Raw genomic sequence first — 15817 nt, 5'->3', positions numbered from 1 at the left:
CTGCTCCTTGACTAGAGGTCCTACTCTCCAGTTGCTGGTCTGCCCTTTACCAAGAAATAAGGCCAGGAAGTAGCTAGGTGGCTTAGTAGATTGAGAGCCAGGCTTAGAGATGGGTTCCAATCTGGCCTCAGACACTTCCTAGATGTGTGACCCTGGGCAAGTCACCTCACCCCCATTGCCTTGCCCTTACCACTCTTTTGCCTTGGAAAATACCCAGTGTTAATTCGAAGGTGGAAGGTCCATTTCACCATTTCCAGAGAAGCCTAAAGGGATTGATCAGAGAATACAAAGGGGTGATCAGATCCAGGGCAGGCTTCCTCCTTCACTATGTCTATAGCCCATGGTAGGTGAGAGGAGGGTGCCTATCAGCAGACCCTGGACCGGGCACATCCAAATAAGCCCTTGACTTCCCTCAGCCTTCCCCTTTCCCAGTCAGACACATCAAAAGCTTTATTTTTGACTTTAATGCTACCCACCCTCTACCCCTTTTCAAGCCAGGCAGGAATCTTCAAGTCTCTAAGCCTCTCAGAAGAAAGGAGATGGCTTTAGAGAAGGCAGGAGGGATTTCACTAAAGTCCCATTCTCCAAAGCTGCCAAACAAAAGAGAGATAAAGCCGGACTCTTCATCCCTCAGAAGCAACTAATCCAGAAAACAGATTTTCCCTTAAAATGCCAATCAAGAAGGCAGAAAGCTGGCTTCCTCCGGAAATGTTTAAGGGAGTAGGTAGTGAATCCTGGAGCACATCTCTGGCCTGTTCTTGGATTGGTACCAAATTAGACTACTGAGGATGGGCAGAGCTCTAGGGATTCTAAGGCTCTTGTATCACCAGCACTTAGCTCATTGACTGGCAAACAACTGGTGCTTAATAAATAATTATCTATTGATGGATGCTGCAATCACAGTTGAAATAAATTAATGATCAACAAGCACTTATTAATATAATAATTGTATAATCAATGACAAACACTTATTGATATATTATATATAATTAATATTTATATAGCATGTTATATTATATGGTATATAATACTGTGCATTTATTAGTATAATATAATAATTCTTTATATAGATAATTTTAGATAGTATCTATAATATATATTATTAAAATGTAAAAAGCTATTAAAATAGATAATGATAATGGGTAATAATTATATCTGTACATATATTAATTAGTTAATATAATAAGAACACATTTAGTATGTTCCAGGCACTATGCTGGGAACAAAAAGACAAAAGCAATTACAGTCTTGCCCTCATGGAGTTTCCATTCTAGCTAGAAGGGCTTATAGACCCCTTTATTTTACAGATGAGGATACTGAGGTCCAAAAGAATGAAATAACTACCTGAGGAATCACAGAGAGTAGAAGGGAGAGAAATGATTCTGAGTCAAAGCCTCTCACTTTAAATCTAAGTTTTTCTAGGAAGAGTTCCAAGGTTTAGGAAAAGTTGGTCAGTCAATAAACATTTATTAAGCACTTGCTGTTTCCTAGGCACTAGGGTACAAATTTACAAGAGTCTGGATGAATCTTGAATTACCCAAGGGTAACTCAGAGACTACAAATGCAGGGAGCCTTGCCCTAGGGTTCAATAACAATAGGGTTCAAGGCAAGATAGACTCTTGGGAAGGCTGATGTCAATGGACATCTGACCTAATTTCTACTCTAACACTTGAGGTGAAGGCTGGGTAGAGAACTCTGTTCTTTAAATAACATATATACCATATGCACATAATTTACATGTAATACACACAGAGGACTTGTACACATAACAATATATACAATGTACACACAGAAAGAACATATATAACACACACAACACATATACACAATAGACACACATGTACACATAAAGGTCATGGACACATTGTGTAATATACACACAGAGAAAGAACATAGATAACACATATGTATCTATACACATACATGTCAGGCAGCTTGGTGGCACCATAGCACCAAGACTCCTCTTCCTGAGCTCAAATCTGGCCTGAGGCACTTATTAGCAGTGTGACCCTGTGCAAGTCACTTCTCCCTGTTGGCCTCAGTTTCCTCATCTATAAAACTAGTTGGAGAAGGAAATGGAAAACCACTTCAGTGTCTTTGCCAGGAAAAACCCAAATATAGTCATGAAGAGTCAGACTCGACTAAAACAAATGAATGACAACAATAATATAATGACCCCTTAACAGAATATATTATCCTTGAGGAATTTTTTACTTGTTAATAAATAAAATTATTATATCATATCACATAATTTATTATAGTATATTAATTATATGATATCATGTCACATATATTATACCATATTAATCATATTATATTAATTATATTATGTAAGATCATATAGCATATAATATTATATTATATTACATTTTCTATATAATCATGTATACTTTTGTGAAAGAGAGAAATATTCAAGGAAATACAAGGACTGGATTTGCAATGTCACCTCATCCAAGAAGGAGATAGAACTCTGGCTGCCAATGGAGGATGGGAATAGAACTTCCATCTAAGAAAATCAGGGGGAGCAGTTGGAGATTGAGCTTTTACCCTTTTGTACTGAAGAGGAAAGGAGCAATTTCCACTGAGCCTATCTAGCTACAAATCCCTCATTCAACAGAAAAGATCCAGACTAACCAGCTGTCTCAGAGTGGTTGCATAGAGACTTTTTCCCTTCAGGGAAAATCCTTCAGAAGATTCCTTCAAAGTTATATCTCTGTGCCAAGAAATACAATCATATTGAACCTACAAAGATACTGAGATCATCTGGGACTTAGTCCCTAGACTTGAGCTTCAAACCCCTGAAGAAACTACAGGATGAAGATAGTTCAGGGACTTCCTGTTCCCTCTTTCCTAATGTATTATACCAAATCCTTTATCTAATAAATAGATATTTAAACTAATTGAGAAATCAGGTATCTTCAATGTACTAAAGGGGATCATAGATGCAATCAACTAAAGAAGAAAATAGAAACAGAGACTGAAGGGAATTTTCTCTTACCCTTCAGCTCTGGTCAGATCCAACTCCATTTCTCTAGACTGCCTGTGAAGGAAGTGGTGTTCCTCTTTATCTGTTTCCTCCCTCTCATCTATCTGTAAAACTTTTAGTTCTTGATTCCCGGATAGTACAGTTTATACATAATATATTCATTTTATGTTAATAAATAAATTTTCACTTGTTAATAATACTAAATAATTATATGTGTGACTTTGGGCAAGTCCCTTCATCTCTGTTAGCTTCACTTTTCTATAAACTAATGGAATTAGACTCAATGAAAGCATGGAGTCATTTGATTCCTACTCATCACAAACAATTCTGGGAAGTAGAGTGAGTCATTATTCTCATTTTATAGTTAAGGAAACTGTGGCAAACAGAGTGAAGTGGCTTGTCCAAGGTCACATAGCTAGTAAGTATTTGAGACTGGATTTGAACTCAGCTCATCCTGACTCCAGCTTGGGTGTTCTATCTGCCCCACCCTCTACTTGGTACATAGTAGGTACTTATTAAATGCTTGTTAATTAACTCCCTGCCCCCTGAAGTTACTAAGTCTCTCTTTCTTGAATTTGCTTTGTATAAACATTGTATGTATTGATTCATGTATGTTTTGCTTCCCCCTTCCTTCTCCCAGTGGAATGTGGGCTCCTTGAAGGTGGGTGCTATTTAATTTTTGTCATTGTATTCCCAGTGTCTAATCTAGTGCTTGGCACATAGTAGGAGCTTAGTGAGTGTGGGTTTTAAAATTAATATCCAATAACTATTATATTTTATAAAGTTTAATTAATAATAGTAAAGCAAAAGAACTACCTGAACCCATCCAGGTCATGAGAAAAAGTGAGGAAGAGGAAGAAGCTACAGATCTTATAAAACAATAGTGTGACCATGCAAATGTGGAGGCACAGGGGAGATTAAGGGGAATTTGGGGAAATACTAAGGGACTTCTGGGGGATGAAGTCCAAAGGTTCAAAATCTCCATTTATTTATACATAGGATAGCTGGAAGGGAACACAGAGGCCACATGGTTATAAACTCCTAATTTTACAGATGAAGAAACTGAGGGCCAGGCATGGTTCCCCAGGAAACATCAGAGGCATCCTCTGCCTCTAATGCTGGTTATATTGAATTGGACCAGACAGAACTTAACCTCCATTCCTGGTATTCACATTTCAGCCACATCTGGGACTGCTTTCTAGTCCCTTTCCTGGGGAGGAGGAGACATAGTTCATGGTTCAGTGAGTGCCAGACAGTCAAATAAGATCCCACTGGCTTCTCCCTGGTACAGGGTGTCCCACCTCCTCCCTGTGCAGGCAGAGAGCCTTGTCCATGTCAGGCTGAGCAACAAACTTTTACAAGCTGTAAATTAATTCTTGTTTACAAGGCTCTCCTGTCCCCATCAGCTAAACCCATAACTGCAAATTGTGTGCCTATGCTCATCTCAGAGAAGCACTCAGGGAATCAGGAGGCCGCCGTGGGCTTAATAGGGGCTGATGAAGTGCAGAAGTGATTTCTAAAGGGTGAGGGAGCAGAGATGGGGCTTTTAGATCCCAGATTGCTGTGGCTGCCTAAGTGAGACACAAGATGGGAGTGGGGGAGGCAGTGGGGATAGGGGAGACCATTCCCCATCTGCTTACTTCTCCCACAAACACACACACAGAGCCTCTGAATTTCTGTTTTTGTCTTAGCAAGGCAGCACAGTGGATAGAACCCTGGGTCTGCAGTAAAGAAGTCCTGAGTTCAAATCTGTCCCTAGTCACTTATTAGCTGTGCAACCCTGGGTAAGTCACTGCCTCAGTTACCTCATCTGTCAAATGAGCTGGAGAAGGAAATGGCAAACCACTCCAATATCTTTTCTCTGTAACCCTGGGCAAGTCACTTAATCCTGTTTGCCTCAGTTTCCTCATCTGTCAGATGAATCGGAGAAGGAAATGGCAAACCATTTCAATATCTTGCTGTATGGGCAAGTCACTTCATCCTGTTTGCCTCTGTTGCTTCATCTGTCAAATGAGATGGAGAAGGAAATGGCAAACCACTCCAATATCTTTTCTCTGTGACCCTGGGCAAGTTACTTTACCCTGTTTGCCTCAGTTTCCTCATCTGTCAGATGAATCGGAGAAGGAAATGGCAAACCATTTCAATATCTTGCTGTATGGGCAAGTCACTTCATCCTGTTTGCCTCTGTTGCTTCATCTGTCAAATGAGATGGAGAAGGAAATGGCAAACCACTCCAATATCTTTGCTCTGTGACCCTGGGCAAATCACTTTACCCTGTTTGCCTCAGTTTCCTCATCTGTAATATGAGTTGGAGAAGGAATAGAAAACCACTCCAGTGTCTGCCAAGAAAGCACAAAACTTAGGTCATGTTTGAAACAATTTGAACAGCAATAACCATTGAGTGGTGGTCTTGTGTCCCCTGTTAGACTGTGAACTCCCTGAGGGCAGGATCCCACCTTTTTTTCCCTCTTTTCCCATTGAGAACATACACTAAAATGCTTTGAATATATATAGTTTCATCTGAGTCTCACAAAAGATGTGTTCAGGGTAGCTATAATTCATTCCACTTTATAGGAGTCAGAAAAAACCCTTCCCATCCTTTGGACCTCTCTGAGATTTGTTGAATTCAATGCAATACAATGTGAACTCATAAGGGTCCTAGATTTTGAACCAAAAGATTACTCTTTGGAAACAGCAGAGGCAGTGGGGTACAGAGAAATGAGTGCTGACTACAGAGTCAAGATCTGGGTTCAAATTTGTCCTCTGTCACATTTTTGCTGAGTTGTTTCAGTCATATCTGACTCTTTGTGACCCCACTGGGGTCTTTTTGGCAAAGACACTGGAGTGGTTGGCCATTTCCTTCTCCAGCTCACTTGACAGATGAGGAAACTGAGGCAAACCAGTTGTATCTGACTCTTCCTGACCCCATGTGGGGTTCTTTTGGTAGAGACACTGGAGTGGTTGGCCATTTCCTTCTCCAGCTCACTTGACAGATGAGGAAACTGAGGCAAACCAGTTGTATCTGACTCTTCCTGACCCCACGTGGGGTTCTTTTGGTAGAGACACTGGAGTGGTTGGCCATTTCCTTCTCCAGCTCATTTGACAGATAAGTAAACTGAGGCACATGGCTTAATAAATGCTTATTCTCTTATTCTCCCTTCCTTTACTTTTAGGAGATCTAAACAAGATGGCCCCAGTCCTTACTGTACCTGTGAGAGGCTGTGCCGCTGCCTGGTATCCAGCAGATGCAGGAGGAATCCCAGATCCTTGGGGTCTTTTCCAGCCAGGGACTGTAAGTTGTGAGTGGCAGCCATGGTGTCTCTCTTCTTCAACTGGAGGAATCCCAGACGGGCCTGGGCAGGCTCAGACCTGGGATTGGGGACAAGGACTTCCTGTAGGTGCTCCAGAGCTTTCTCATAGCAACCTGTTTGAGGGGGAATGTAGAAACGAATGTCAGAAGAACTGCTGACCCACCTGTGGCTAATTCAGGGACAAGAAGGTCAATTGCAGATTTGGAGTCAGAAGTTCTGGGTTCAAAACCTCACTCCACCGCCAGGTGACTTTCAGTGAATCACTTAAGTTCAATTTCCTCATTTGTTGAATGGGGGAAAAGTTTGAAATAGGCAGCTTCTCAGGTCCCTTCCAGCTCTATGAGAACAGTAACAATTATCACATTGCAACACTACAAACTAGTTAGCATTTTTATAGTGTTTTAAGATTTGCAAGGGCAGCTAGGTAGCTCAGGGCATACAGTGCCATGTCTGAAATCAGGAAGACCTGAATTCAAATCCAGACTCAGCTACTTCTGAGCTGTGTGGCCCTAGACAAGTTGCTTCACCCTGTTTGCCTATCTCTGCCAAGTATCTCTGCCAAGTAAAGCTCAAATGGGGTCAGGGAGTGTCAGACACAACTTGTTTGCCTCAGTTTCCTCATTTGTAAAATGAACTGGAGAAAGAAATGGCCAACCACTCCAGCATATTTTTTGTTTGTTTGTTTTTAAACCCTCACCTTCCATCTTGGAATCAGTACTGAGTATTGGCTCCAAGGCAGAAGAGAGGTAAGGGCTAGGCAATGGGGGTCAAGTGACTTGTCTAAGGTCACACAGCTGGGAAGTGTCTGAGGCCAGAGTCCTTGGGGAAGGGTCATTCTTACCTGTCAAAATCAAAACATCCACCAGGAGGATGCGCCAGCTTGGTTTTGTGGCGTCTATTTTAATGAGCGCCTCCCCGATAGTCAGCAGTTTCTTGGAGGGCTCTTCTCCAGGGAGACCCCTGTCCAAAGCCAGCTGGTTCAGGCCAGCTCTGCAGTGGGAGTAGAGGCCCTGAGTAATGAAGGCCTGGGCTTCTGGCTTCAGGGACAAGATCTCCGGAATCACGCCCACCATGTCCAGCAGAAGAGCAGAGAGTATGTCGTCCACAGCCTCCTACCAGGACAATGAGCAGGAGGGCTTAGTCACAGGCTTCAGCTCGGGCCCCCAAACTCTCCCTGACTGTGAAAGATGGAGAATTCCTCCCTGTGTCTGTAACCTCAGGGCTTAGCACAGTGCCTGGCCCCAGCACACATTTAATAAATGCTCGTTGACATAAGGATTTTTGACATAAATACTTTTACTTGGCATAGTGCCTGGTGCATTGTGGTTATTCAGTCACTTTTTGGTCATGTCCAATTCGTTGTGACTGCATCTGGAGTTGTTTTTGGCAAAAGTACATGAGTGGTTGGCCATTTCCTTCTCCGATTCATCTGACAGATGAGGAAACTGAGGCAAACAGGGTAAAGTGACTTGCCCGGGGTCACAAAGAAAAGATATTGGAGTGGTTTGCCATTTCCTTTTCCAGCTCATTTGACAGATGAGGAAACTGAGGTAAATAGGATTAAGTGATTTGTTCAGGGTCACAGAGCAAAGATACTGGAATGGTTTGCCATTTCCTTCTCCAGCTCATTTGACATATGAGGAAACTGAGGTAAACAGGATTAAGTGACTTGTTCAGGGTCACAGAGCAAAGATACTGGAATGGTTTGCCATTTCCTTCTTCAGCTCATTTGACATATGAGGAAACTGAGGTAAACAGGATTAAGTGACTTGCTCAGGGTCACACAGCTAGTAAGTGTCTGGGGTCAGATAGGAACTCAGGAAGATGAGTCTTCTTGATTCCAGGTCCTGCACTCTAGCCACTGTACCATCTAACTGGTGCATATAGATGCTTAATACTTGTTTGTTGGCTGACTCTCATGGTCACGTTTTCCCTTTGTATTTGCCTGTTTTGCCTTCCTCTTATTGCTCCGGGTTCTGCCTTCTGGGGTCAAGCAGAATCAGGCTGCCTTTGCTGCCCCCACCTTGAAGAGTTCACAATGCAATGAGACAGACTATATCATGTACAAACAAGATGTAGGCTGGATAAATTGGAGATAATCTCAGAGATTTTGCATTCAGGGCTTCAGGGACCAAGACTTGATTTCCTTTCTAGACCATATTTCAGGACCAGCCATCATTCATTAATTCCTTATTAGATATTTTGTTCCCTACTTTATCATAGGTAGCTAAGTGGCCCAGGGGATAGAGGGCCAGGTCCAGACCATCAGAAAGATGTCTCTTTGGGAGTTTGAATGTGATCTCAGACACCTACTAGCTGTGTGATTCTGGATAAGTCACTTTACCCTGTTTGGCTCAGTTTCCTCACCTGTCAAATGAGCTGGAGAAGGAAATGGCCAATCACTCCAGTATCTTTGCCAAGAAAACCCCAAATGGAACCAGCAAAAGCCATAGAACTTCCATTGCTAACTGAGTAAAGAAACCCAGGCAAGCTGCATAAAGGGCTTTCTTTTATCTAGCAAACCATCAGGTTGGAAAGCCACTTCCAATTATCAAAAGACAGCTTGGCTTTCTGCTGATAAACATATCTGTTTGTGCCAGAAAAGGGAGGCTGGCTGGCAGCCCAAATATGAGGCCAAGTGATCCTGGAGCAGGGAAGTCCTGTCTTGTCCTGCTGGCCATGAAACATCATGTCATGTCACGTCACATCACATCACACATGTCACTTATTGCATATCACATATCTTTAGACTGGGAGGAGACTTTAGCTATCACCTAATCTAAGAGTTCTCAAGTTTTCTTGTGTCCTGGACCACTTAGACAGTCTGATGAAGCCTATGGATGCATTTTCAGACTTATATTTTTGAATGCATAGAATAACATCCTTCAGATTACAGGGAATGAATTTCATTGAAATGAAGTTTTTTCTTCTCTCTCTCTCCCTCTCTCTCTCTCTATATACATATACACATATCTATCTATTTATCCATCCAACTCTGTGTCTTTGTCTGTCTCTGTCTCTCTTTTTCTCTCTCTCTCATCATCTATCTATCTATCTATCTATCTATCTATCTATCTATCTATCTATATCTATCTATCCATCTATCCATTTTTCTAATGTTTGCAGGCTCTAGACCCTTTCTCTGACCCAATTGCCTAACTTTTCAGTCATTTCAGTTGTATCTGACTCTTCAGGATACTGTTGGAAGTTTTCTTGGCAAAGATATTAGAGTGATTTGCCATTTCCTTCTCCAGCTTATTTTATAGATGAGGAAGCTTCAACAGGTTATAGTGACTTGCCCAGGGTCACACAGCAAGTAAGTCTCCGAGGCCATATTTTAACTAATGAAGATGCACCTTCCTAATTCCAAGCCCATCACTCCATCCAACTGCCTCATTTTAGACACGAGTAAATCAAATTCATAGGTTAAATGATTTGCCTATGGTCACATAGACAGTGAATGTCAAAGGTAGAAATTGAATCCAGATATCTATCTATCTATCTATCTATCTATCTATCTATCTATCTATCTATCTATCTATCTATCTATCCATCTATCCATCCATCTATCCATCCAACTATCTATCTATCTCTCTCTATCCATCCATCTATCATCTATTCATCTATCTATCTATCTATCTATCTATCTATCTATCTTGCTTGCTTGCTTGCTTGCTTATTTTCTTGCTCTCTTGCTTTCTTTCCCCCTTTAATTCCTTGTTTTCTGTCTTAATATCAACTCTAAGACAGAAGAATGGAAAGAACTAGGAAATTGGGGTTAAGTGACTTATCCACGGTCACACAGGTAGGAAGTGTCTGAGGCCAGTTTTGAATCAGGTACTCCTGATTCCAAGCCTACCTCCACCTAGCTGCCCTGACCCTTGGTTCTTTCTGATGACTGATACACTGTTTGTTTCCTGAAGCTTACTTTCCTGCCTCTTTTCTTTTCAAAGCCTTACCCTGTGCTTCCATTGGAGTATGAAGTATGAACTCCCTTCGCTGAAGCAGTTTGGGCATCTCCTCTATAACCCAGAGGCTCTGAGAACTGCCTAAAGGTATGGAGATGGTAAGTAACTTTGCCCTGATCACTGAAGTAGGTTATGTCACAAATTGGCCTTAAACTTCCTGTCCCCAAGCAGGCTCTCTGCCCAATGTACCATGTTGTTTCTCAAATATCTTTAGTATATCAATAAGAAGAAATGAATCTCCTCCTCTCCCCCAACATTCCCCATTTTGGAGAGTTCTCACTGAGTTACAGCATAGATTTTACTCAATTCTCAATGACCCACAGAAATGGAGCCAGAAAGAACACAGAGGTTGGAGTTCACAAATGGATCTTAGCATCAGTAGGAGTTTTTGTCACTATGGATATTAGTTTCACTATTTTCTCCATCCTTTTCTATTATGATTCCCTGCACAGGGCCAAAAGAGTAGGGATTTTACATCCTTTCCAGAACCACTATTCTTATACCTGTGGAAATGGGGAGATAGCATGGTGGACAGTGGTAGATTTGGAGTCATAGTATAAGAGGAGTAAGACTGGAAGGGACCCTAGAGGCCATCTAGTTAAACCTTTTCATTCTTCAGAGAGGGAAACTGAGGCCCAAGAACTGTGATCAGAACCAGGTCTCTTTCACCATATCATCACCCTTTCCAACTATACAATGAAAGGTGGATTTGAATCCTTGATCTGTCACTATCAACAATATGTGATACTGGATAATAATAATAATAGTACTATTATTCATATAGCACTTTAAGATTTAAAGAGGACTGTACATGTGTTGTCTCATTGGATCCTTTCAATCACCCTATGAGGTAGGTACTATTATTATTCCCATTTGGCAGAGGAGAAAACTGAGACTGAAGGAAGTTTAGGCACTTGTACACTGATCTCTGTCTGTCCTTAGTGCTTAGCCAAATCAAAGAAACAGGATATGGAGACAATAGCTACAATATACTACAAACCAAAGCCAAAGATTGAAGTTCAACTGAGACTCAATTTAAGATTCCTTGGGACTTCGTGGAGAAGAAGTGTGTGTGTGTGTGTGTGTGTGTGTGTGTGTGTGTGTGTGTGTGTGTGTGTGTGTGTGTTTCTAAAGAGGTAGTGAAGATTTCTTTGTAGTTATTCTTCCATATTCCCAAACTCATGTCTGGAAGTAGAAACCAACCAACCAACCAACCAACCAACCAACCAACCAACCTTCCTCCCTCCCTCCTTCCCTTCCTTCCTTCCTTCCTTCCTTCCTTCCTTCCTTCCTTCCTTCCTTCCTTCCTTCCTTCCTTCCTTCCTTCCTTCCTTCCTTCCTTCCTTCCTTCCTTCCTTCCTTCCTTCCTTCCTTCCTTCCCTCCTTCCTTCCTTCCCTCCCTCCCTCCCTCCTTCCTTCCTTCCCTCCTTCCTTCCCTCTCTCCATCCACCAAGGTATTCTTACCCCTATTTTCTTTGTGGTTCCATTTCTAAGGACAATTTGGGATTGATGCTGCCATTATAGGTAAAACACATTTAGTTTACTCAGAATTTTCCAAAGTTCTAAAAACCTTTTTACCCATTTCTGGGAAGACCAAGACAAACTCTATTTACGCAGTTTTTGGATATTTCCCAGGGAAACCTTAGAATGGAGGCAAAATAAGCCAAAAATATGAATTGGGGGTAGGGACTGTCCTTGAGATAGGACAACCTGGAGTCCTGGGACATTGGGGGCATTTGAAGCCTACTCTAAGTCCCCTGTGATCCTGTGATCTCTTAGGTCCTTTTCAGCTCTAAACCTATAATCAGCCCATTCACTGAACAGTGTCTTTAAAATGAGAAGCTCCCCAACTGCATTTAAGCATTTGTTCACAGACCATTAACTGCTTGGTGGGGAGGAAATAAAGACTCAAATAGCTCTGAAGCCTCTGAAGGCTCTATGTAAACCCTTAGGAAAACAGAACTCAGTTATAAAAATTTGGCTTGGATTAAAAATTTAGGAATGTATATTCCTAAAAATGTTAATATATATTAATATATACAAATATGTTTATATAGTATACATGAACATACAAATATATAAACTCTATCTATATGTAGCTATAGATTTATCTTTATATATGTTGAAATCTTCCATAAATTGAGACAGGACCATTTTGATCTTTGGTCAGAGTAAGCCCAGCCTTAAGGTCCATCCTACCCAGTACAGAAAACTTAGATGGCAGCTATGCCCAGCTGTCCATCATCCAAAGCTCCTTACTTGGCCAAACAACAGACAGTCATACCTTCTTCTGATTCAGAACCAAATGCATGAATGCCCGGCCACACAGAGCCTGCACATTGGTAGGGTCAATCCTAAGAATGGTGTTGAAGTCATAAATGGCTGTTTTCTTCTGGCCTAGGTGGCCATAGCATCGGGCCCTGGTCAGGAGAGATTCCCTGGCTTGGCTTCCTGGAGAAGAAAAGAGATAGAGAACTTAAGCCATATTAAGTACTGGGAGCAGCTAGGTGGCTTAGTGGATAGAGTGCTGAGGCTGGACCCAGGGAGACTTGAATTCAAATTTAGCCTTCAGACTGAGCAAATCACTTTATCCTGTTTGCCTCTGTTTTCTCATCTGAAAGGAGACAGAGAAGGCAATGGTAAACCACTGTAGAATCTTTGCCAAGAAAATCCTGAATGGGGTCATAAAGAGTAAACACAACTGACATCACTGACAACCATAATAAAAACAAATTCTAGAAATGAATGGGGTACCCATCAATTAGGAATGATTGAACAAATTGTGATCAATGAATGTAATGGAATGGAATGCTATTGTGCTGCAAGAAATGATGTAGAGGATGCTTTCAGAGAAACTTGGGAAGAATTGGATGAACTGATACAAAAAAGTGAGCAGAACCAGAAGAACAATTTTAGAGTAACCACAATATAGACTTGAGAACTTTGATTAGCACAATGGTCAATCATGATTCAAGAGGACTAATAATGAAGTGTGTTCCCCACCTCCTGAGAGAGAGGTGGGGACCTGGGGAAGCCGAATAGAACTTCCCTTTTTGGATACAGGCAACAAAAGAGTTTGTATTGTTTGAAAATGCATATGTGTTATGAAAGTTTTATTGTGTTTTATTTTTCAATGGGGTCATGGTTAGAGAGAGAGAAAGAGTGACAGAGCGATGTTAAGGATGGGTTTTCCCTCTTCCTTCCTCCCCCCCCAAAAGAGAGTATCAAAGGAAGGTCAGAAGGAATCAGAAGTAGAAGAATTTTACATGTTAAATTTCTTAAATATTTAAAAGTATTTTTACTTTTTTTTTACAAAATTTTTTTTACAAATTTTTTACAAAATTACAAAATTTTACAAAACTTTTTTTTACAAAATTTTTACAAAATTACAAAATTTTACAGAATAGAGATTTGTAATCTTTCATATAATACTTCAATTCTATTCTAAATATATGTGGAAGTGCTCAGTTTATTTGTTTTTTTTTTAAATTCAGAATTAAAAACAAACACAAAAACAAGTCAAGCCAGAGTTGGTCCAATGTCTATTAAGAGAATCGTTGATTTATAGCAGTAGAGGTGGAAGGGAACTTGGAACCATCTACTTAAAATCTCTTATTTTTCAGATAAGAGAGCTAAAAGTATGAAAAGTTATAGGACTTGTCCTAAGTCACACAGATAGTAAATATCAGAGGCTGGGTCTGAACCCATGTCCTTGGATGACAGATCCAGCTCTCATTCCATTGTACCACACCTTGAAAATCATCTAGTTCAACCTCTTCGTTTTATAGATGGGGAAAGTGAAGCCCAGATTGGGGGAGAAAGTTACCTGATGTTAAATACCCAATAAATAATAGACCCAAAATTGTAACCCAAATCTTTGAACACCATGTTTGAGCTGGAAGGATCTTTTTCTTCTTTTGTTGAGTCATTTCAGTAGTGTTGACTCTTTATGATCCCATTTGAATACCTAAGAATTGGGAGTAGCTTTTAAAAAAATCCTTATTCTTGGTCTTAGAATCAATAACATGTATTGGTTCCAAGGAAAAAGAGAGGTAGAAGGGCTAAGCAATGGAGGTTAAGTGACTTGCCCAGGGTCACACAGCTAGGAAATGTCTGAGGCCAGATTTGAACTCAGGAAGATGAATGTTCCTGACTTCAGGTCTGATGCTCTGAGCCACCTAGCTAAGTTGCCTAATCAGGGACTTTTCATTTGCAGATGTGGAAGCAGAGGTCTGAGAAAGTGATGCAGCTTAAACAAGAAGAATCAGCTAGTAACATGTGAGCCTGAAAATTCAAACCCAGGATCCCTAACTCCAAACCCATTCCTCTGTTCAAGGAAATCACAAAATTTAGAACTGGAAGAAGTGTTAGGAATCAAGCTAAACCCACCATATCACAAGCTGAGGTCCAGAGGAGTCAAGGACTAAGCAAAGGGGAGAGGGCAAAATGAGACCCAATCCTCAGGTCCCTTGACTCTCTTGTCCATTACTCTTGAAACTCAGATTTTCAGAAAGTGAAGAGACCTTAGAGGTCTCCTGCTCCTACCTGATAAACAATCCCTTCCTCGATGGGTCCAATAAAAGGTCGACTAATCTTTACTTGAAGTCTTCCAATGACACAGCCCTCTCCAAGTTTTTTCTGACATCAAGGTTACTTGTCCTCTTTGGTGGGTCTTATTTCTGCCCTCTGGGGCCAAGCAGAGCATGGTTAACCACTCTTCCATTTGACAGTCTTTCCTATCCCTCTGAGTCTTCTTTTCAAGGCTTCCTGGCTCTAAATCCAGCACCCTCTCCACTACAGGGAGGACTTGGATTGCTGTAGAGAGTAGTCAGGGAAGGTATCTATTCAGGTAGAAGAACATTAGCAATGGTATGGAGGGAGGAATAAGATTTGGGCAAGGATGAGAAAGAATAGAGATGAGACTTCAGGCCTCTCTAGACTATTTCCTCCTCATCCAAAGAGACCCACATCACCCTCCATCAACCAACCAGACAACTGGCAAATTAGCAAGCATTATGAAGGAGGTGCCAAACTTTGGGATGGGGGCACAAATTCAAAAATCAAGTCAATTCCTGCCCTTGAGGGGCTGACATTCTACTGGTATTCAGTAATAATCAGTGGTGTCAAACAATCCATAATACTTCCAAGTGCCAGGTTAAGATATAATTGGGGAGGCAGCTAGTGGTCCAGCCAATAGAGAGCCAAGCTTGGAGATGGGAGATCCTGGGTTCACATCTGGATCCAGAAACTTCCTCATTTTGTGACCTTGGGCAAGTCACTTAACCCTAGTTGTCTCACCTCTCTTCTGCCTTGGAACTTATACTTAGTATCAATTCTAAGACAGAAGGTAAGGGTTTATATATAAAACTGGGAAATAGTTAGCAAAATAAATAGAAGTACAATAAAACATAGATAACATTATATTTTAAACTAAGTCAATATGCACCTACAAAGATACCTAGGTACAATTTAGGGACTCTTGTTTCTATAAGTGTGACACCATTCTTCATAATGGTCAGCACGGTCTGTCCATGTTTCCTTCCTTCCTTCCT

At 41.1% G+C, this 15817-nt stretch overlaps 1 protein-coding gene across 1 annotated transcript in view; it reads right to left on the bottom strand.

The window, feature by feature from the left end:
- The window catches only part of TTC34 (tetratricopeptide repeat domain 34), a 62818-nt gene that overhangs the window by 15470 nt on the left and 31531 nt on the right, over positions 1-15817 (bottom strand). Inside the window, exons 5-7 of the mRNA XM_007491692.2 lie at positions 12550-12716; positions 7139-7409; positions 6196-6410 (exon numbers count right to left, since the gene is read on the bottom strand). Coding sequence (XP_007491754.2) covers positions 6196-6410; positions 7139-7409; positions 12550-12716 — 653 coding nt within the window. The remainder of the gene's footprint in view (positions 1-6195; positions 6411-7138; positions 7410-12549; positions 12717-15817) is intronic.

The sequence above is a fragment of the Monodelphis domestica genome, chromosome 4 (genome assembly GCF_027887165.1).
Source record: "Monodelphis domestica isolate mMonDom1 chromosome 4, mMonDom1.pri, whole genome shotgun sequence".
NCBI classification, from domain to species: domain Eukaryota; kingdom Metazoa; phylum Chordata; class Mammalia; order Didelphimorphia; family Didelphidae; genus Monodelphis; species Monodelphis domestica.
The sequence above is the reverse complement of the archived record's forward strand: the minus strand, read 5'-3'. Positions and strand labels throughout refer to the sequence as shown.